Source organism: Scophthalmus maximus, chromosome 1 (genome assembly GCF_022379125.1).
Source record: "Scophthalmus maximus strain ysfricsl-2021 chromosome 1, ASM2237912v1, whole genome shotgun sequence".
Classification (NCBI taxonomy): Eukaryota; Metazoa; Chordata; class Actinopteri; order Pleuronectiformes; family Scophthalmidae; genus Scophthalmus; species Scophthalmus maximus.
The window spans coordinates 25,627,402-25,650,368 of record NC_061515.1 but is presented as its reverse complement, the minus strand read 5'-3'; the positions used below and the strand labels follow the sequence as shown (position 1 = coordinate 25,650,368).

Below are 22,967 nucleotides of genomic sequence, written 5' to 3'. Positions count from 1 at the left end.
CGTGCTCACTGACACAGATTTCGACAGATTATTGAATAATATTTGAGAGAAATAATCCTTTTGTGTACGTAGAAAAAGTCTTAGATCTTTGAGTTCAGCTCGTGAAAAATGGGGGCAAAAACAAAAGTGTTGCGGTTATGATTTTGCTCAGTGTATATGTGACTTTTTTTTAATTTTTATTAGGTAACCTACTGAGTCCCCAGAACACTTCCTGATTGTATGGTCTAGCCATGAGTTCATAAAGGAGGAAAGATCCATGGGGAAAAAAATATTTTAAAAACTGAATAAACACAAAGAGCCAGAGCCAGAAATACTTAAATTAATTTAATCAGTAATATTTACAAAACAGGAGCCACCCAACAAACCTTGGAGAAGATATAGCATGATTACAAGAAATACATTTGAAAGGTATTGCCATCGCAGCTTTTTGGCAAATTCCCACCGTTGGTTGCCAAAAAGATCCTGAAATACATTTCCTGTGCATTTATTAAAAAGTAGGCTATTATAATAACACAAAACCCCTCAAACTACAAGCCCTAGGTTAATCACGGAGTCAAATTGAAATGAACAGTGACGCGCGCGCGCGCTTGTCAGATTCGTTCCCACAGAGCCAGAGGGAATCCACCAGAGAACTGAGAGGAAGATGCCCAGGAGTGGGACAAGCTTCTGCCTTTTTATACTGGGTGAGCGAGTACGAACCAAAAAAGAAAATGCCCTCCAAAACAAACAATAATATACGAACAATTTCTGAACCAACATTGCTTTCCTTTTTTTTTTTTTTTTTATAAAACTGTAAGATTTTACACTAGACAAAATAATTGTATTTTTTACAACAATAGAACTTTAGACAGTAAAATAGGTTTTGATTGAGGTAATTACATCACGGTGCGTGTACAAAGTAAAAAATAAAAAATATAGATTTTCATCTGTATTCCCCTCCTGACCGACAAATATTTCATGTTGCCATCGCCGTTGTTTTTACTTCCGGACCTCCTCGGTGAGACCAAAACTTTTGTCACGGATGTTAAAAAGAATGTATCCTTCTTGTAAAACCTTTAATTCCCCTCTTTGTTTTCTCTGTAACCTGTAATCCACCGTAGAAAAGTCCTGTTTGAGATCTGACATGCTTGCAGGTCGCCCGACTGTTTGCTGTAGACACACCCCTGAATTTGTTACAGTTGTCCCGATAGCGATGGTGGACGGCTTTGGCCTGCTGGCCAATCCAATGGATACACAATTGGGGATGGGTTGTACTGATTCTCGGGGCGGGTGTGGGGGAGTGCTATAGTTCTCACCTGGAAGTATAACTCCATAGTGTTGCACATTTTGTTCATGTGACAAGTGACAGGAACTGTTATCGAAAAAACTTTAAAAAAAAATAAAAAGCAGGGAGAGAAGTTCAAACCCTTGCACTGGTATCACCTCCGCACGTCCGGGGTGACGGGAGAATGTTGGATTGTCGATTTCAAATAGTAGCCGGAGACAGTTTCCAGTCGGAACCAGCAGTTCTCAACTCACTGACCGAGGCCAGAGTCGGAACACGGGCTTTTGAGAACACAAACCGCTCCGCAGCTCTCTCGTGACAAGACCTCAATTGCTTCGTCGTGAGACATTGAATGTTCAGTGTAGTCTAAAGCATATAAATCTGCCTCTGCCTCAAAAGTACAAAAACACTCCCCTCGGTAAATGTTGAGTTTTGGGGGGAACTCAACCAAGAACCCTGTGTGCATCCTAACATGGTCAAGGAATGTTCCATTAGAATTAGCTCTAAAGTGATTTCAGTAAAAGGGAGCATGATGTATTAGATCAGGACATTTCTAGTTTTGTCTTGGTTCTATTGTCTGACACTGCCATCCCACGTGTAGGCGATAGAGAGAATTGGCTGCGTTCCACAATCTGGAGTCAGCCCGATCCCGCTTCACACCGGCACAAAGCCATAAACAGCGGCTCACATGTAGGCCTCCTCCCGCATCTTCCTTTGGGACCAACTATACAGTCATGCTCAAAAACATGACGGGCGATTCTCACAAGAATCAAGGCACAAATGACCAAAAAGCACTTCACACAACGCCTCGTTGCACCTCACTCGCAACTGAAACTGTCACGCCGTACTTATATCATCTAGATCTCCACTGCTTCCAATTTTTCCTCGAGGCCCTGGTCAGTTTGACAGTGTGAGGGAAATTGTACTGGAGTCTGAGCTGGCTTCTCTGGCCCTTCTGGATTTGAATTCTTCTTGCAGGCTGCTTATTTGAAATTCAACGATGCTATAGAGAAGCACAGTGGGGGGATATATATATATATATGTATGTATATATATATATGTATATATATATATATGTATATACATATACAGGATATCCGTGGTTCCGTAAGTCAATCACACAAAAGAGGAGTTGACTGCAACTCAATACAAAAAAATTAAAATCCAATGAACAAGCTTAAATTCTGTTTCCTGTACTCACAATGGCAGCTTGAAATGATGGACGACCTAATTAAAATGAGCAGTTTAAAGTTTAACACAAAGCAGCGACCTGAACTGCGTTCGAACCGCGGTGAGTAGAAGGGTCGGGATGACGTGCCTTGAGCCAATAACCAGATCACCACAAATGTCACTGTGTGAATGGAACACCGAGGTTAGGTCGATATAATGCATTTCAAAAAAATAAAAATAAAAATGATCATGTGAATATTCCCTGTAATGGTAATGGAACTGCTGTCAAAACTGTGTCTAGAAAGAAATATGGTTGTTGGGTTTTTGCTGTGTAATGTGAACTTGTGATAGAGGTTAGATCATATCAACTACTGAGAAATCCTCCTGGAACCAGCTGCTCCTTGCATCTCCGTTCGGGCACTCTAACTGTTATATCATCCAAACGATCTGCCTAGTCTCACGTTCGATTTACTGACAAATACTTCTTCAAGACTGCGTGAAGACAACTTGGTCTTGAGAAAATGAGGATGATGCTAGTGGGTTTTCTTTTTTTTGGTATCACTCCAGAGGCAATGGAAATCTTTTTGGAGAGAACTTCTGAGTTCTTCTGTTAGAATAAAATCCTACAAATGCCGAGAAGCTTCCCCTTGCGCGTGGGGCCACAGTGTAGCCATTTAGCTGTGTTAACGCACAATTGCTATCCAGAACACATCAGAAACTTTTTTTTATGACCTATTTTCAATTGGACAATAATACACTGGCAACACACGGCACACACTCCAATCCTGCTCTAAAAAGTAGTCGAGACCCAATCCTGTACGAAGTGGCCTTGGTTGGCACCAGAGACTGAGGACCACCAGCCTCTGAATGAAGAACTATCATTATTATAATACACTATTCTGTCATGACGACAGACCCAATGATACAGTACATCTGTGGCGGACATTTTGATTCATCTTGTCTGAGTTCATGTCTGTTGGTTTCAAACTAACTACAATGAGAACTTTCTGAGTAAGCAGCAAAATCTTCACACCTGCCTATTTCTAAAAAGAACAAAAAAAAAACCCTTTCAATTCCATTATCATAAAAAGAGGAATTTGATTGTTTACCCCACACAAACACACACGCGCGCGCGCACACACACTGCTGTCCCTGTGATGCCCTGAGTTTGAATCTCCATACCGCTCTGCAGACACCAGCTCCACAACCCACAGAGACCACTACTGCAGCATGTGCTTTTTGGACAGGGTTGGTGTTCATGTTATTGGAGCATTTTATGGAAGCTCATTTGAGTCAGAGGGGGGGAACAAAACTATACTATAATAAATCATAAAAATAGAAATACTAATTAGATCAAAATGAATGATCCATTATTTCTAAATATTTATTTTTTAAAGTCAATACCTTTTAGACTATGAATCAGAATTATGACAAAGGATTGACTTAGTGCTGTCTCGTCCTCGTACTCACATAGAAGAAATACAAAATACAAACCATACTGACTAAAAATGTCATTATTTGAAAGCGGTGACATTGTGAATTTTTTGTTTTTTCTTTGTTGTTGTTGTAATTCCTAACATTTAATCTATTTGTTATTTTTGATCTTCCGTAGAGCACCTTAATTATTGACTCCTTTCCCCATTAAAGTATAATACGCTGATGTTTTAAACCATATTCCCCATCATTTCTGTTACTTATGATAACATGTTTCACCAATTTCAACATTGATGTCTGTCAGTCAATTTGCCAGTCAAAGCTATAAAGGGAAGTCAGACATCCAAACCATTTGTTGTAAACAATGATCTGATGCAGTCAGATAAAATTACAGTAGCACTTTATTCGTTAAATACTGCTCCACATCATATCCTGGTGAAATGTGGGAAACGCTGATGTATTAAACAAACAGTCTGTCCGAAAGGCACATGTGCAATTAAATCCCATGGGATTTCTCGGTGAGGTTTGGTGTGAACATCTAGTAAACTGTATTTAACAGGTTTTTCTTTTCCTTTTCTACTCACTTTCCCAAAAATCATATGCTGGTCACAAACACCCTGGCACGGTGAGGCCGTCACCAGGCTTCTCCGGTCAGGGTTATGTTCAGTGAGGCTCAAAAATGGACAAGATGGGACGCAGGATCAGAGGCCAGCACCACTTCATTCCCTTACACTAAAGATTTCAAACTCTGTCAAAGCGGCATTCGTAAAAGTAAATCTCAGATTCTTTCCCCCCTCAACTATTCTTACTGGCTAGAACTGTATTTGCGCTCAGTGCCATAGCATGAGAAGTGCTGGGAAACAGTGCTAAGTTGAGCTTCACTGATAGCAGTGGGACAAACATACGTGACAAGACACAACTGTGGCTTCCGTCCTCGTGTGCTAGTCAACAAATTCCACATCGATGCATCCAAAAATCTGACACTCTTGGGTTACACAATAAGCTGGAGTCATGACATCCATTGCAGAAGCTCCTCCAGCAGCTCTGCAGCTGCTCCAACTGATTCCTTTAGGGCAACACTCAGTGCATCAAGTAGGAAGAAGTTTGAAAGTGAGAGTTCTATTAACATCTTGATTAGCATTATGCTTAGATCACACAGGACACCCACAGTTGTATAGCGAGACAGAGGCAGTGGGGTTCTGGAAGTAAAGTGGACACAGGAAGTAGCCTCCCTGAGGTTAACAACTGGGGATTTTTCTCTTGGGGATGACTGACGTGTGTCATTTCGATTCCAACAGAGTTGGTTTAGCACTTTCATCTGCTTCAGGGTCCTTGTTTCAGCGAGCCTAAAGCCAACACAAGCAAGGCTACACCCACCAAACACACGCTAACTTGCTGTCAGTCAAATTGTGGACACAAATGTGTCTTAACTCAAGGTTCACTTACTGTCTTTATCTGAAGCTTTCGCCTGTATAATGTGATGTGATCAGATTGGATTCCCAAGTTCAGGACTGCGCTCTGTCTGTCAAACAGCAGTGCGGTCCACACGCAGCACTGGACCTCGGTTTATCATATAAAATGTAGCGTAAGAATGTGCTTCTGCGGTGACACGATTTAAAAAAAACAACCACCGTCTGTACTGCCACGCTGCCTGTGTGGACACTGATATACAACCGTGTGTCCTGTGCGTTCAAGCCCTTTGCACTCAACCCACTCTATGTCTTTAAGGCTTCACTGCATGACGAGTGTGCGTATAGAGAAGTCTTGTGACAAGGCTGTACTGTGAAATGTTTGCATAAATCACCATCGTCACCACCACTATGGTGTTAAGAGTTAACAATCAAATCTAAATCGTATTAGCTTGCTTTGCTATCCACAGTTAGGACTGCACAATACTAATTAATTCCCTGCATGTGTGTAAGACTGACAGAAATCTGAGTGAGAAAGACTTAAGTGCAAGTCAACAAGTTTATCAGAGAGAGAGAGAGAAAGAGAGAGTCACAGTCCCTCAGAAGGGAGTCTGTAGGTGTGTGTATTGCTGTGATGGTGTGGAGGAGGTGGAGGAGGATGTGTTGGGGGTGGGGCTGCTGGCCAGACGGGAGGAAGGAGAGGAGTCGGACAGCTGCAGCTCCTCCAGCTTCTTCAAGTACTCGTCTCTGAGGGCCAACAGCTCCTTGTAGCGCTGCTCCACCGGACTCTGCTGCTGGAGCACACGACACACGACACACACACACACACACACACATTACCACCAGTAGAAGAACGGAAACGATGACATTTCCATTTGAAATATAAAGTCACTGTATTTTTTACTCAAGTTTCAAATCTTTTCAGAAGAAAGATGAGAATGTCCACATTTTCTATACACAGCACAGATCTGCTTGATGTGACAATGTCACCTGCAGTGGAAAACACCCTCTCACTGGGGACAGACGTTCAGAGACAGGTAACAGCGTTACTGTGTAAGGTCATGTGCCGTTACTGCCAGGTAGATATAATATATCCCCATAAATGTACCAGCAATCACCGCCGTTATTTGTTTTGCCCTGTTTGAATCAGATGACGGACATGTGTTGTCAAACTGATGAAGATGGTTTTTTTTATTTGCTTGTGTTTTGTCTATTTGCATCATGTATTTTCTTAAGTTGCAGTGCTGTGAGCTCTCAGGGCCACCGTACTAAAGCCTTGAAGGGTCAGGACTCCTGCCCAATATATGCTTATCCCCTTTTGAGCTTGATCGCTGCTTCTCTAAACAAAGTTATCATTATTTACTATTTGCAGTAGTGGTAGTCACACATCATCATTATTTTATTACCTGTTGTCGTATGCGTGGGTTCCAGCGGATGTAGTACGTTACCCACAGCTCTAGGTGACGCATGCTGGCGACGGGGTAGAGGACCCTGCCGGACTCAGGGGTGTAGAAGGGGTTTAAATAAATGTCCATCTTACTGTTGACCAGAGACCAAAGAGACACGGTCTTCGACCTCACCTCCTGCACCACAGAAAGAGTATGACTGTAAAACATTTGCAGTTGCAAAAAACTGTGCAACCTGAGAAGTAAAAGTACACTTGCAGGTACAGTGTGTTGTAGGGCAATGTGCAGTGTACATGCATGTACAGTAAACACAATGCCTTTTACCGAGGTCAATAAACAGGATCTATTTCATGTTTGTGTATCGTATGATAAGTTGATACGGTAACAGGCCTTGAGTGGTCTTACCTGCTGGTCTCGTGCACTCTCGCAGTTATAGAGGAAAGTCCCGAAACGACAGCTGTAGAGATGATCCAGGATTGTCAGCAGAAGGCGCTCATTAAACTCAAAGGCTGTAGGAAACTGAGAGGAGGAGAGTTAACCAGTTAAAATTGGAAGATCGCCTCAGCTCAGATCAGGGAACACACTTTACTCTTTTGGTTTTAAAGATACTTTCCCTGTTTTTTGTCACAGCACCAGATGGTCCTATAATGACATGAACATTCAGGCACTGCTGAGTATCAAAATGCCAACAGTGAGTCTGGAGAATCAGGAGAGGATGTGTGAAGCTGCAGCAGAAAATACTGATATCTCTCAATGAAATATGCCAAGTCACGGCTCTATTTTTGTGGCAGTGCAATAACCAGTTCTAGCAGAACTCCCACGGTATGGTATTTTGAAGATCCTGAAATGTTCTGTGGGGCATTTAGATTCCTAGTGAAGAGCACATCACACTTCACACGTGTGACGTTTATTCGAATCACAGAGCAAGTTGTTGCATGAGCACAGTGCCATTATGTGTGTCCATCCACTCTGTTCACTTTCCATAAATCTCTTGCAGCGGTCAGCAGGATGCTAAACAATAACCACACACACCTCAGACCAGTGCGTTGAAAGTGTGAACTGTTTATGTGGGAAACAATAGATTAACATTGATCCTTTTTTTTTCATATATAATTGTTGAACTGCAACAACTGGTGTCACAGTTACAATATGATGTAATTATTCACAGCATTAAGATACAGTAGATTTATGCATAAGAGTTAGATTGATGAAATCATATAAATGGTTTTACCGAACAATTTTGGGACTCTGTAACACTAATGTATGCATGTTTGATTTCTGTCTTCATTATTGTCATGGATCTTGATTGATTCAGCTGTTTCAGAGCAATGAGACTACAGGTGTAACTGGCCAAGTGTGTATTAATCACATCACCCTCTGATCTATATTCCATCTCATCTGCTCCTTGAGTTCATTCATGTGCAACAGCTCAGTGTGCTGTAGGGCTGGTGAAGACTCACACAGTCTGTGAAGCTACTTGCTTTGCAATGGTCATTTTGTCTTTTCAGAGGATTTGTTTGTGACACACAATCTGATTACATTACACCTGGACAGCTAGATCCAGGAACACATTTAGATAGAAAAAAAAACCCCTGCCCGTTATATTTGCAGAGTTTTCTTAAGACATTTGAAAGCCTGTAGGGTAACAGTCCTCCATCAGTTCAGCTTGATGATTCAAACATACCTGTTTAGTCATCTGCCATACACAGTCAATGAACTGAACAAAGATGGGGGATCTGTCCTGGTCTGCGTGGTTCTTGTCACCCTGACCTGTCCTCTACACACACAACCACACACATACACAAAACAAAATGACAGGAACATTTATCAGTCAACTAAAGCCTCTCTTGTGTCGTTTTAAAATTGCTTTCGACTATTGTATGATGAATAAGGATGAATCCAGAATATGGATTTAAGTGCAGATAATTCTGACGATAGGACCAAAAATGTTTTCTCACCGAGGCAAACTTGTGCCCAAAGCTGATCCATTCCTTCTCAATCAGGACCTAAAACAGCACCAAGTTTGTTAATTGCATCAGGTTTATTTTCTTCAGCTCCTTTGTTAAAGCCAAACTGTCAAAAAGTGACTTGTAAGTACAGTAACTGAAGCTTTACTCAGAGTTGGTTTCATAATCGTTTTCTGCTCGGCCACTGACCTGGAATCCTCTGAGTGTGCGGTAGTGACTGTCCAGCATCAGCATGGCCAGAGATGTGAGCTGGGCAGTTCTGTCCCAGCCGTCACTACAGTGAACCACCACTGAGTTGCCACTGGAAACCTTGTCTGCTACTTGGATCGCTCCTGACATCACCAGCTACACAAACAAATTTAGATTTAGACAAGCAATTAGACTTACTGAAAATTTCAAATAAAAGCCCATGGATTTTTCATGTGTAGAACAACTCTGTTTCTTACCTTAACATGTTCTAGCCAGTGTGTAGACTCGAGACTGGACAGCCAATGGGATTCCTCCACATTTGGGTAGACGATGTCTTTGAGTTTCTTCAGGGATTCCCTCATGACGTGGATATTCTGGATGTCCAAGAAGATGAGCTCTGCGTTTTGGTACTCATCCCCCTCGTAGCCTCCGCCAGTGGCCTTGGAATTACAAAGATGAAAAAAAAATTAAGAAAAAATGGTTTTCAGTTCAGTACTGTATGCTCATTCATATCACACATGAGGACATTATGGGCAACTCTGGCCAGTGAAATGTGTATCCTTCCAGTGGCTCAAGGTGATTTTCATACTTCTCGTTGGCTTTTTAATGTGGAACAATTGAGAAACAAAAATATCTGACCATACTGAGAATTTTGTGTTTTTCTCTCATTGTAAACTGAGTAAGTTTAGCTTTTGGGACTGCTGGTCTCACGCAACACATCTGAAGATGTCAACCGGAGTACTCATTTTCCATTTTTTCCAATGTGATACAGTACCTGTCAATCGATCAACTGAAAAGATAATTGGCAGACTGACTGATTATGGGGAAAAAACATAATTTGTAGCCCAAATTCTCACCTTTTCAAAGAGAAACATTACGTCATAAACCCTACACCATGTCAGAACTATCAAATATGATATCTTGTTTGCTCAAAGTAAGTGACAGCTTTCTCAAAGGTTAACATTTCACAGTGACATCAGTCTCCATCCACTGACACCATGTGCTGCTTTCTATTTTACCTCTCATCACTGCTAACTGCTATTACAGACTGACTGATGCTGACAAGTGTTGCACATGGGATGGTAACCTGCTGTACACCTTCCTCTCTGTCAAACCAGCCCTCTGACCCCTTCCTCTCAGACCTTGTTGGCCACTGCGTTGACGTTGGGCCTGGCGTCGTATATGGTGAGCTTGGTGGTGTCGTTCGCCTCCCGGATCAAGTCGAGGTAGCGCTCGTCATCCTTGTTCCTTTTCCCAGACATGCCGACCAGAGGCTGACTGCAGCGGGCGATCACTGCCTGGTTCTCCCTGTGGATCCATGAGAGAACCTGAGGCACAAAGGCAGATGGAACATTTGCAGGTGTGGGTCAGTAATGTGGGTACATGGCTTCACTGTCAGTTAAATTGATTGGCTTCCAGCGCAGCAGGGGTTACTGATATTGTCGGTTGTCATTTAGCATTTTAATCCCTTGGTTTTTATATATGATTAAATACGTCTTCCTTAGAATGTGTTAATTTATGTCATTATGTCCTTTCAACAATTCCCATGAATAGACCAAACAACAATGTCTTGAGTTAAAGCCCCAGTGTGTTATTTCTTTTTCATTTTCTGACGGCATCTGGTGGTAAAGTTGCAAACCACAACCAACTGGACACTTTGTGGTGCCGCACTGCTATTTCCATCTCTGTTTTTTACCGCAGCACTGGAAATTCAACGCGAATGCGACGTATTCTGGACCGTTGTCTGCAACCGTATTTAATGCTGCGTTCCATTATACCTCGGAACCCATTGGAGCGATTTTTTTCCCAGGCCCCCCTAATGTTCCTTTATTTAACTCATTCAAAGTTGACGAATTCTCACAAATTCTACACCCCTGCCTAACAGGGTTCAGTCTTATATGGACCAGTCCTGTGCTCACCGGTATGCGTCCTCTTGACCTGAAGGCAGCGACTCTTCTGAGGTCCTCCTCTTTACTTTTAAAGGGAACAGCCAGTACAGTGGGATAGGTGTCACACAGCTCATAGTTCTTATTGATGAATGTGATACGCCACTTGCTATTAGGTAAGCCCTGCAAACACAGTAATCATCATTAAGTGTTGGCATGAAAACGTAGCAGCCTTACTGTAACAGTTGAGTCTTAACACTGCACTTGTCTTCCCTACCTGGCGTCTGAACTCCTCTATGGGTTTGTAGACATTCCACCCGTTCTCCTCGTACTTCTCCTGAGTCACGTATGCAAACAGAGGCTGAACAGGGGGAAGCAGAGGACGACAGTTATATTTTAGTAGCAGACACTCACCCCTCTGAGCAGTTTGAATCAATCATCAACAATGATTGAGTAGCAATGAATAAAAAACAGATTAGAGTTGAATTTTAGAAAAATAGAGGTCAGCATGCTTAGCATTAGCAAACTTCCTGTTTGTTCATTTTCCCCGCGAAAAAATCCTATTCATTCAATTTAGTTTCACTTTCCCCCCTGGTCATTGGCTGATGATACAGTTTCCATTGCATAAGACTTGTTCTGACACAAACTCTACACATGTACAAATGTGAGCTAGGCAGATACAGCTGTGGTGTGGGCAGGTACAGTAGGTGCGTCTCATGGCTCATGGTGAAATCTCTGCATTTTAGCAAATGCATGAAAACCAGGCTTTGATACAAATGGATGATGATTGTAAAGCTGATGCAATACACTAATACTGATATACGAATATTCACAATTAAGGAATTGAAGGATTCTGCCTAAAGTGTAATCCTTATATACAGTAATCATTTTCATTGTGCTCTAGATTGATCAATGTCGATCTAATTATCTAAGCAAATGAGGCTACATCTGTATCATTTGAATTTCCCCTTGCTGGCCTGGCCTTTTTTTTTCCAGATAGAAGAAAACAGCCATCAATCAGTAGATGGTGGAAGATGTCAGAAGCGGACTTACCAGACCATGCGAGAGGGGGAAGGCATGTCTGAAGAGGAGTTCAAAGATATCTCGTCTGCTGTGTCCTTCCTGCTTCAAGGCAAACCTCAAGTTCCTCATGTCCTGCAGACATGACATACATGCAAACATATGAATGATGAATGCATATACTGTACACACACAAAGACACTATCCAAAATAGTGAAGCAGTTCTTCAAGGGAATACAGATGAGTTTTGAATTAAAGGAAACACCTAGATAAATGGGTACAATCCGAATAAATCCAGATACCTCCATGTGACAAGTGATGATATCAAAAGGCAGCAGAAGTACTACAATAGGGTTAGAGTTAGATAGAAACACACGTACACACACACACACACACACACACACCTTGCAGGTGATTTCCAGGCCATAGGAGTTTTCGCCTCTGCTTGATGCCCCGCCCATTTTCTCCACCCGACTGATGGCACCCAAAGGAACATCAAGCATCACCACCACATCCTACAACACAGAGTCAGCAGAGTCATGTTGAGAGTCATACTCACACACAAAATACAACACGCACAAAAATCACATACATACAAGCCAATCAGGTACTGTCTACTATACGTAAACATACTTTGGATGTAGATTTGAATTATTCCCCGGCATGTAAGAGAAACAATAAAAATTTTAAAAAGCTTGTTGTAGAAAGTTTACTGCCACGTGTGAATGATAAAGCAACTATAATCAATAGCACTGAAGAACTGACTGTACTCACATGCACTTTAATATTTGGACTGTGTTTCACACGTGTACATTTCATGCATATTTGTATTTATTGCTGATATATTGTGTATTTCTTTTTTTATACCGTATCTCTGCAATTTTTGCTGTTTCTTTTTACTGCTGCACACCGAAGAGCTGCTTAAAGACTTAACTTGTTTTTTTTTTTTTACAAAAAACAGTGACAATAAAGATCTATTCTATTTCTATAACGATAGATGGATCACATAACTACTGTGAGAACTGTCCCTCATACGAACCCACAGGGAAGTATTACCCTTTCGTTTCAGTTTCATTGCATTGCTCTTCCCTCCGCTACCTGATCAGCATCAAACAGTTGACAGGCAAGGAAAATATATAACATTTAGCAGATGAACAGCCGGAACTCAAATAAATTACATTAAGATGTATATATAGAAAGTAATGCTAATTTAGATGTTTCCTAAAAAGTCTCTTATCATCTTTATAAAGAGATAATATGTCAGGCTTGTTTACAGCTACTTTTCTGCTGCCCCCAAGTGGTCAAAATACACATTGCAGTGAAATAAATAAAGCGAACACTATTTTGAACTGCAGACTAACACATTTAGAGCAACCCAATAAAGGCCCAATAGTTTTAGATTTATCAATTCCAAGACATACAGTGTGCAGAGAAAATATGGCAATTGCCAGAAAAAAGTCACTTTTCTACATAAATACACACAAAGTTGGACACTTTGTCTGTAATAATAAAGCACAGTACCATGTTAAAAACACAAGAGCTCAGCCATAATATTATGACCAAATAACATTGATTATCTCATTAAATTGGCAGCTGTCTTTGGGTGGGACATATCAGGCAGCAAGTGAATATTAAGTCCTCTAAGCTGACGTGTTGGAAGCAGGCAAAATGGGCACAGATCTGAGCGACTTTGACAAGAGCGAAATTTTGATGGCTAGACGACTGGGTCTGTCAGAGTGCCCATGCTGTCCACTGCCGAAAAGCACCTACAATGGACACATGAGCATCAGAACTGGACCACAGACCACTGAAAGAAAGTGGCCTGGTCTAAATGATCGTGCGTGTCTCATACCTGGGGAAGAGATGACACCAGGGTGCACTATGGGAAGAAGGCAAGCCAACGCAGGCAGTAAAATGCTTTGGGCAATGGTCTGCTGAGAAAACCTTGGGTCCCGCCATTCATTTGGATGTAACTTTGACACGTACCACCTACGTAAACACTGTTGCAGACCAAGTGTACACCCCTTCAGTGAAACATTAATCCCCAACGGCAGTGGCCTCTCTCAGCAGGATAATGCGCCCTGCCAGATTGCAGAAATGGTTCGCAAATTGTTTGAGGAGCACAACGACAAGTTCAAGGTGTTGACTTGGCCTCCAAATTCCCCAAGATATCCGTCCAATTGGGCGTCGGTGGGATGTGCTGGACAAACAAGTCCGACCCTGCGGAGGCCCCAGCTCATGACTTACGGGACTTCAGAGGTCTTGTGGATTCAGAGCTGTTTGGTAGCAAAAGGGGGACCGATACAATATTCGGCAGGTGGTGATAATGTTATGGCTGATCAGTTTATTCTATTTAACCCAACTGGGGCGGCTGTGGCTCAGGAGGGAGAGTCGGTCGATCCCAGCTTCCCCTCAATTTCGCATGTCGATGTGTGTGCCGATAAACCTTTGAATTGCCTCAGACGGCTCTTCCAGCAGTGACTAAATGTGTGTGAATGTGACAGAAAAAGCACAGTAAATAGCAGCGCAGTATGGATGTGTGAATGGGTGAATGCTACAATAAGACTAGAAAAGTGCTATATAAATATAAAAATATTGTCCATTTCCATTTACTGCTGGCAAGCGCAAACACACAAACACACACTTACAGCATCTGAGCTCTTGAAGTAGAGTCTGTAGTTGGTGATCAACACTTTGCCTTTCACCGCTCCACTGAATGGACAGATGTAGATGATTTCTTTATCTGAAAACAGATGACAACATCAATTATTTGAATTATATTTCTCACCCATTTTATTTTACATCTGATCTCACTTGAAGCCTTTTTTGGCTCAGAATATTCTTTTCCTCTTTTGACTTGGGGAAATTGGGTTCGGACATTCAACAGTTTAACGTTCATATATGAAGACGGCAGCAGTAGATGTCGGAGTGAGACACATTCACAACAGCAGGAACATTTCTGGAATGATCGGACGAGGGGTGGCGCCTGGGTAGAGCCCCCACTTGCGCGCCATGATTCTTCCGGAGATTTTTTTCTGTATTCTCACATGGGCTCCCACTGATATTTTCCAGAAATATTACTAGGGGGCTGGCAGGAAAAGTGACGGAATGTCCATAGCAACATTTGAGGACATTTGCATGTCTGAAGCAGCTAGATTTTCAAAATGGATATACTTTTTCCAGAGTGTGGACACGGTACAATACACTCACCTATAATTCTGTCCTCTCCTGGCAGCAGACACACATCTGCTAACAATTCCATCTTCAGAGACTCTCTGGAAGTCTGCCAATCAATCACACAGAAAGTTGTTATGAAGTTATGAAAAACAAAAAATATATTATTTAATCAAATATTGCAAAAACAATCTTTTTAAACACACACACACACACACACACACACACACACACACACACACACACACACACACACACACACACACACACACACACACACACACACACACACACACACACACACACACACACACACACACACACACACACACACACACGCATCTAAAGAAATTTAATGTCGGGAAAAAGTTCAATATTTTTCATCAGTTATTTAAGATAACTGAATATTTAATTTATCATTGAATCATTACAATTAAACTAAAATATTTCAAGCACATTTTTAATTTAAATTTCCACAATTACGACGTACAGCTAAAAAAAATCCTGAAAGGCCGTAGTTTCGATGAGCACCGCCGTTATCGGTGTAGCTAACAGTAAATGAATGCGTTCGTCTATGATGAATCTTCGCTATTCCCAATCCTGCGGAGAGATCTGTGTGTCTGTGTCGGCCGGTGCCTGCCCTGAGCAATGGAGACAACGCTCGTTGCCACAAGTGTAACAAATGTTTTGCAAGTAAAAAGCGATCTGTCAAAACATGTAGTGAGAGTGAAAGTTATCTCTACTTCTGCTGGTCCCAGTCAGAGACAACAGTTGCAGCGAGTGGGAGGATGACTGAGGAGGAGGGTGAATGAGTGACACCTCGCTGTGACCAGGTTCATAGTGAAAGACCTACAACCCTTTACAACAGTAGAGTCCAACAGTCTGACTGTACATATTGAGTTGTGTTACTTTTTTCCCCCTCCGATAGGCTTTATGTTAGTCCCATCACTCCACACACATCATGTACTTTATATTAGTTATTTGTTCAAAATAGTGCTGTTCAGTGTTCAACAGTGTACTGTGTACAGTATGAGAAACAAAAGATTTGTCCATTCTACTCCTCGCTGCTTCGAGTCAGAAATGATGATAAAATGTAACACTGTTTATGATACCACCAAACCATTTACTAATCATTCTCGTGAAAAAGCAGCATTGATCCTTTTTACATGTGTTAAGAAATTACCAATGTATATGGGAAAATGTGGTGCAGACTGTTTGTAACATTGTAAAATTGTAATTTTACCCATTTGAAACTCACTGGACGGCACAAAGTGTCCAAAGTGTGTATCCACTTACACTGGAGATGTGTGTGTCCAGGGCATTGGAGTTGTAAACCGAGACCGGTGAGGCCATTGCTGAGGGAGGGGGCTTCCACAGGCTGAGGAGGAGAGGCAGAGACTGTTAGCTGTGGATTCTAAAGCAAAAGAACTCAACAATACATCGACAGGTCTTCACCAAACTCGGTGGGAACATCACATGGGACGGCTTCTCCAGATCCTAATTCTTTGGAGCTGATCGGTCGTAGGGGCGAGGGGGGGGTGGGTGTCCTACTAGCTTACCATACTTCAACTTAGGGTAACAAAACCACTGAGGACACAGACTAATTTCCACACGCATTTGAGGCGCGGTCATGGCGACAGCCAATTGCGAGGCCCGCTCAAGTTGTAACTGACGACTCAGTATTTGCAGCTCTTTGAGCAAGACATGTAGCCTTTCAGTCATTGATATCTATGCACGCATTTATCTACATATTCACAAATCCATACACGCATTTGCTGTTGAGCTGCAACAGTTAATCGATTAATCGGTTAGTAATCGATTTCTAAATTAATCAGCAACTATTTTGAAACTATTTTAAGTAGTTTTTATGAAAAAACAAGTCAAAATTCTATGATGGTATATGTTCTGGTTTCTTCGCTCCTCTGTGACAGTAAACTGAATATCTTTGGTTTTTGGGCAAAACAAAACATCATCTTGGGGTTTGGGGAGCACGATTTTCAATTTTTTTTATTTTATGACATTTTATGGGGATTCACAAATCTCAGCACTCATTTGGATATTTTTTTACGCACACACAAAACTGACGACGGACACACAGATTGAGAAATAGTCACACAAATCTCCACCACACACAATATTGCCCCCAAAGTGAAGAGCCCTAGGTGAGTCTGAGAGAGCAACTTAAGGTCTGCCATACCATAAAGCCTCTGGCTTTTGATTGTCAGTTATCTATTGTCCGCAAAAAACGTCTTCGTAGCACATTTCCAATCTCTGTAGCATAAAGATAGTATGCACTAGCACAGATGGATTAGCCCATTGTTCCGATTGAACCGCCAAATCCGATTCAGCAGACAAAATCCATAGTCAGGTACAGTCCTAGTCCTGAGTAAGATTTAGTCTTTCCAGCTGCGGCACTGGTGGTCCGTATGGTTGTTTCAAGCACGTGGACCAGCAGGACATCAGTTAAGATTCCCCTGCTGACTGGGGATGCTGCAGGTCACCTGAGTGGGCTGTGACAGGAACTGAACACCCTTCTGTGACCAAGAAAGCTCAAACAAAACATTAAAGATATGAAACTACCAGTAGTGAATGCTTCCTCATTCTTTGAAGGCATATGACAATATGCCTTCAAATGTGAAAATGTGAAACTATTTATAGCCTGGTTAATTTGGGGTTCCATATTACATTACCATTGCCGCCATATTACAGCTTCACATGTTTCCGGTTACTCTAACACCGCCAGTGTTTGGAAAGGCTGGGTTACCTGAGGAGAGCTTGTTAGTGCTGAGCCTCATACAAGATGAGTACAACAACTGTAAGCATGATAACTGCACCCTGCAGATGGGAACATTTTCTATCCTCAGAATGTTAAAACAATTTAAAATGGTTTAAAAGGTGTATAAAACTGATTAACATTTTGCCAAAAGGCCAATTTATCGGTTGGCCGAAGATATTCGGTTAAAAAGAGCATTTCACAGACATGTTTTCGTCTGCGCCCATTTTTGCCCCTATGAAAATTACAAATTACAAGAAATAAACAATTCAAAAAGGTGTACATTCATGTACATTGGACTGATTTTTTTTTGGATATTTTCTTACTTCAGGTTCTATATCTTCTGTTGTAATTGCGTTTTCCGCTTTGTTCTGTAGTCATTTATAATAACGTTTGTGGCTTAACTGTAAACTGTAACTGTCACTATCAAGTCTCAATTATACTTCTTTGTCATAAGGGCGAGGCTGCACGGTGGCGTAGTGGTTAGCACTTTGGCCTCACAGCAAGAAGGTTCTTTCCAGGGCCTTTCTGTGTGGAGTTTGCATGTTCTCCCCGTGCATGCGTGGGTTCTCTCCGGGTTCTCCGGCTTCCTCCCACAGTCCAGAGACATGCAGAATGGGGTTAGGTCAATTGGAGACTCTACATTGACCGTAGGTGTGACTGTGAGAGTGAATGGTTGTCCGTCTCTGTATGTGGCCCTGCGATAGGCTGGCGACCTGTCCAGGGTCAACCCCGCCTCTCGCCCAATGTTAGCTGGGATTGGCTCCAGCCCCCCCCCCCCGCCCCCCCGCCCGCGACCCTTAAATGGATAAAAGCGGTAGACGATGGATGGATGGATGGACGTCATGAGGGTTTGACAATGACACCTTGGGAATCTTTGCCAAATTTCGATTTTGTATTTTATTTATCGGCCATTGTAATTGTATCGGAATTGTTTTAAATTCCTAATGTCTATATGATAAAAATGGGAAAACTGGCGGCATGATTCTTGCACTTTTGGGGTAATGGGTTCATGGTTGAACGCACTTATTGTAAGTCCCTTTGGACAGAAGCGTCCACGCCGAATGGATGACAACAATGTAATGCACAGACATCTCAGCTTGCCGTTACGCAAAACAAAACGCATCCAAAGATCAAATGTGTCCGAGGGTTTGTTCCTCCCACACCGGCTTTGTTCAGCTCGACCCCTGACCCCTCCGACCCGCCTCAGCATCAGCAGCTGACTGCCGACGAGCTACTGTACATCCGTCACGCCGCGGGCACAAACAGCAGAGTCGATCTGTCGAACGCTCGATCGTGTGCGTGTGTGCGAGAGAAACACTGTGGAGTGACGAGATCGGCTGACGGGATCCAACACACCTTGGCTTTTGACCCAACTTGTGAATTCGGTGCGGTCGTGTGGCGCGGCGTGTCCCACCGACGAGCAGAACCAGGACAGCCCTCAGGTAAGGACGGCCAGTCACACGGCGGCGGCTCTCGGGTCTTGCTCGCCGGGGTACGCGTCTGTGAACGTCGGGAGCGGGTGGTGTCCCTGGTTGACGCGCCGACAGGCGGGGTGGAGGCGACCACAGGTCCCCCCCCCCAAAACACCCAAACACCCCGTCCGCTGAACTTTTCCAACTTGCTCATTCCAATAGGTACAGCTGTGGAGTCGCACCAGGAAATAGCGGAGGCCTCGACGCTACGGTGGCCTGTTCCGGCCCAAATTCGGGCCGTTTCCCTCCCGCACTGCACGGGAAACCTCCGGCGACCATGGGCCGGAGAACACCCGACGTGCCCGCGGGCGGCCCCGTCGTCGCGAAACGCGTTTACTCACCCGCAAAGTGCGATTCTCCCGTGGCGGAACGTCGATCCGTTTCCCCCCTCAAGCCACAGCAGGAACTTACTCCACGTCACGTGCCGCGCAGGCGGGGCGCGGATTGGCTGGGTGTCAAACTGGAGTTTGAAAGGGAAACGTAGTTTTCTGAGGCGGGCGCCATGTTCCGTGAGTCATGCGAGGCCGCCGGGGGGTGGGGGGGGGGGGTTCTGCTTTTAAGACAGAAATGCATTGTTCCATGTATATTTTATTAAAAAAATTATTAAACATTTTTTTTATAAAAGTTACATTGTGGTTTTTTTTACAGTGAGCTCCTCCTCTATCTTTTGGAATAAAATGTAGGTCATCCAATAATAAAATAAAGAAGTGGGTTTGGGCAGCAAATAAGTGCATGCACAGCTTCTTGGACTTTCCCAATGTAGTAACAACAACAAATAATAATAAAACAATAAAGTAGGTGTGGAATATATATTTATATGCACATATATATATATATACATACATACACACACACACACAAAGAAAGAACACGAGCTGATTATTTATCTTTATTTATTCAGTAAAACGTACAATATTTGAGTAGCAACAGTGCTGAAAGAATATTTAAAATAATAATGATTATAATAATAATAGACCTTCTACCTGCTTGGTAGCAGGTCTTTCAAAAGAAGTCACGGATTAAGTTGTGGAAAAGCACAACGGGTCAGTAGATGGGTATAAAAACATTTCTCAAAATGTATCTGTGATAACTTAATAACAGAATGCAGACACACTTAAACTTCTGTTGAGCTGGCATGGACATTATAACATGACCAGCATGGGGGTTCAGCCTCTTCTGCATACGGCCATATACAGTACAGTCTGCAGGGACACGAGTGCCCTCTACTGGCCCAGGACTACAATAGCATCTAAACAGACACTTCATGACATCTAGTAAATTAATTTATCCAATACACTTTTTGTCAAAATCAGTGAATATTTCCTCACAGTCTGCTAGCTGTCGGTTGTCCAGGTTTTTCGGCGCAGCCCTGGGCCTCTGCCACTGTACAACCTCACTACTTAAAAAAGAACAATGTCTCATTTTTGTGTCCTTGACAGGTCCTTATTTCACAAAGTCTTTCATATAGGCCGGTGGTCTAACTGTTTCTCTGAAATCGGACCAACTCCTAAGTAGGAGAACCACCAAGTGTACAGCTCTCCTCATGTTTTGGAATGGTCTAACTCTGTCATCCACTTATGAAGTACCTGTGTCCTGAGCCAGACAACAAAATATATAGGAGCCAATGGCTCCTAAACCCAAAGTATTTAGGAGTTAAATTAAATTTTCAGGGGCCAAAATATATCGAATGTCCAATTTATCCCTTACCTTTTCTTTCCCCTCTGTACTCTCTGCCTTTGTCTGCCCTGCGTCCCATAGTGTGCACAATGTATTATTTATAAGTATGTATGTGCCCTGTCCAGTATGCTTCAACCATGTAAGAATTAATACATAAATATACAACCTTTTTCTTCTTTAATTTTTTTTTTTAACTATGTACAATTAGTTGTTTCCTGCTTGTATCTCCCACCACCACTATATCAATTTCACTTGGCCAGCCAGTGTAGTCAGGTCTGTGTATGTCTTGTCCATGAACTGACCTTTCACTAAAGTTTTAAGCATTCTCCATTCCTTTTGGACGGCTGTGGTGTCACATTCTTCGTTTTTTCAGGACCTCTATGTACCACCTGACGAGGGTATCAACCTGATCCTCACCACATGTAACAATATCTTCGGGCCATGCATCAGGACAGAACACTGAAAATGACCTGAAGACCTTTGATCCCTTCAACTGACCTGTTTCTGTTTTATCATGCAAGTTAGAAATCAACCTGTCCACACTTTCATTTGAGCATTAATAAAGAAATGTCACATACATGAATAAATCAGTTGAACGGGCACGTCAGTGAGATGTGAAAGGTCCAAGAGCCACTCTACTGTTTATAAGTGACCCACAAAGTCACAACCATTCTATAATGAGAATTGGGTGCACACCAATGAACTAAATGACTTTTTAAAATCAATGTAACCCTGTCAGTACAGTGGACCTGTTCAGGGGCATTGACTCCAACAGAGCCATTTAAAGACAGAGTTGCATCAGTGGGGGACCAAAAAGCTTGATCATCACATGATATATGTAGACTTCACATAGTTACTCAATTATGATACAAAATAACATGGATATAAATCTGCAATTTTTGGTAATCACTAGCCAATATATTTATTTCCAATATTAAATAGCACACGGACACGGGTTTGTATAGTCACATGAATGTTTTTAAGATAAATTTAGAATTTGAGGATAATCTTTCCCTTGATTAAATAGACTTTGCTCCTGGAGAAGGGAAGGAGCGCTTCAAAATTCTGATCCGGTTTAGTTTTCTAACAATTCTTGTATGACTGGTGGATTAGGCAATCTCAATAACTAATGTAATATTTATGAAGTTCCGATAGGACAGAAGGAGACCGACAGGTGACCATCCCTGGCCACACTCAGACAACTCAATTAGCATGTTAAAGGGGTATTATTTTTTTCAACCTGGGCCCTACAGTACGGTTATAAATGTCGGTGTGTAAATAAACGGTACCTCCAAAACCTTTTGGAACTGGTCCAGTAGATTGCCTCAACTGCGACAGTCCATGAAACGTCCACTAAAACTATTGGGGGTTTTTCCCCGCAAATAAAAGGCTCAAATTGTTTTTCTGGGTCTTTGCTAAGAAGCTGGCAACATTACAAAGTGAGAGTAAGAGATCACTCTTAGTGGCCTTTTGCTGTAAGGATAACAGCATATCCACTGTCTCCGTGTCACAACTGCCCAGTTGATGCGATCTACTGGACAGATCCCAAAAATCCCTGTAAGTATTTTATAAATTTAGGGCCTGGTTTGAAAACGACCGGAATTCCCCTTTAACTGGTGTGCGTCCCTTTTCTGCGTCAGGTCAGTAGGATCAACCTTACCACCGCCCAAGATACTAACAAGAACAGACTATGTGAGGTAATCAAACACTGTGGTTCTGTCAACCAGAGAACACACCACCAGGAAGATTAATGTTCCGTTCATTAAAAGTAAGGAACATGGAAAGGCTCGTGGAACCAAGGGAGTTCAGGCACAGCATGAGGGTGCTGTGTCGCGGCAGGGAGCCAGACGTCCCTCCCGTGGCCCCTTGTGCTGAAGGAGAAATCGAGTGAGCGAGCGAGAAAACAGACCGAGGAGAAGGGGTGAGATACGCCTGCAGAGATGTGTTGTCTGTTCCCCCAAACTTCTAAAATGTCATCAGTTGAGATAATCAACAGCTTTTGCTGCTGATGTGTGACAAAGTATGTCAAGTGGCATCAGTTACTGATGTGATAAGAATTTGTATTAAGCTGTCTCATTGGTTATTTTCGACATGTAATCAGTGTACACAAGTCAGGTCAGTAC

General features: G+C 42.5%; 2 protein-coding genes across 4 annotated transcripts; one reads left to right on the top strand and one right to left on the bottom strand.

The window, feature by feature from the left end:
- Nucleotides 1-311: 311 nt before the first annotated feature.
- Nucleotides 312-19,604, bottom strand: mtm1 (myotubularin 1). Of its 3 annotated transcripts, none has more exons than XM_035627224.2 (16): nucleotides 19,509-19,604; nucleotides 16,216-16,297; nucleotides 14,956-15,028; nucleotides 14,394-14,488; nucleotides 12,150-12,260; nucleotides 11,779-11,880; nucleotides 11,003-11,086; nucleotides 10,759-10,908; nucleotides 9,982-10,167; nucleotides 9,097-9,279; nucleotides 8,840-8,995; nucleotides 8,642-8,689; nucleotides 8,368-8,460; nucleotides 7,089-7,202; nucleotides 6,684-6,860; nucleotides 312-6,071 (listed from the first exon to the last, which is right to left on the bottom strand). In XM_035627224.2, exons 2-16 carry the CDS (start codon nucleotides 16,270-16,272, stop codon nucleotides 5,877-5,879), a joined length of 1,824 nt encoding a protein of 607 aa, XP_035483117.1. In that variant the 5' UTR covers nucleotides 16,273-16,297; nucleotides 19,509-19,604; the 3' UTR covers nucleotides 312-5,876. The 3 variants fall into 3 exon arrangements, with proteins under 3 accessions (XP_035483117.1, XP_047188064.1, XP_047188063.1); XM_047332108.1 differs by having other exon boundaries at nucleotides 312-6,068; XM_047332107.1 differs by lacking the exon at nucleotides 19,509-19,604 and adding an exon at nucleotides 19,052-19,338.
- Nucleotides 18,517-22,492, top strand: LOC118310001. The gene is made up of 4 exons (XM_035632717.2): nucleotides 18,517-18,543; nucleotides 18,792-19,137; nucleotides 19,330-19,701; nucleotides 22,485-22,492. Exons 1-4 carry the CDS (start codon nucleotides 18,517-18,519, stop codon nucleotides 22,490-22,492), a joined length of 753 nt encoding a protein of 250 aa, XP_035488610.2.
- Nucleotides 22,493-22,967: the final 475 nt, after the last annotated feature.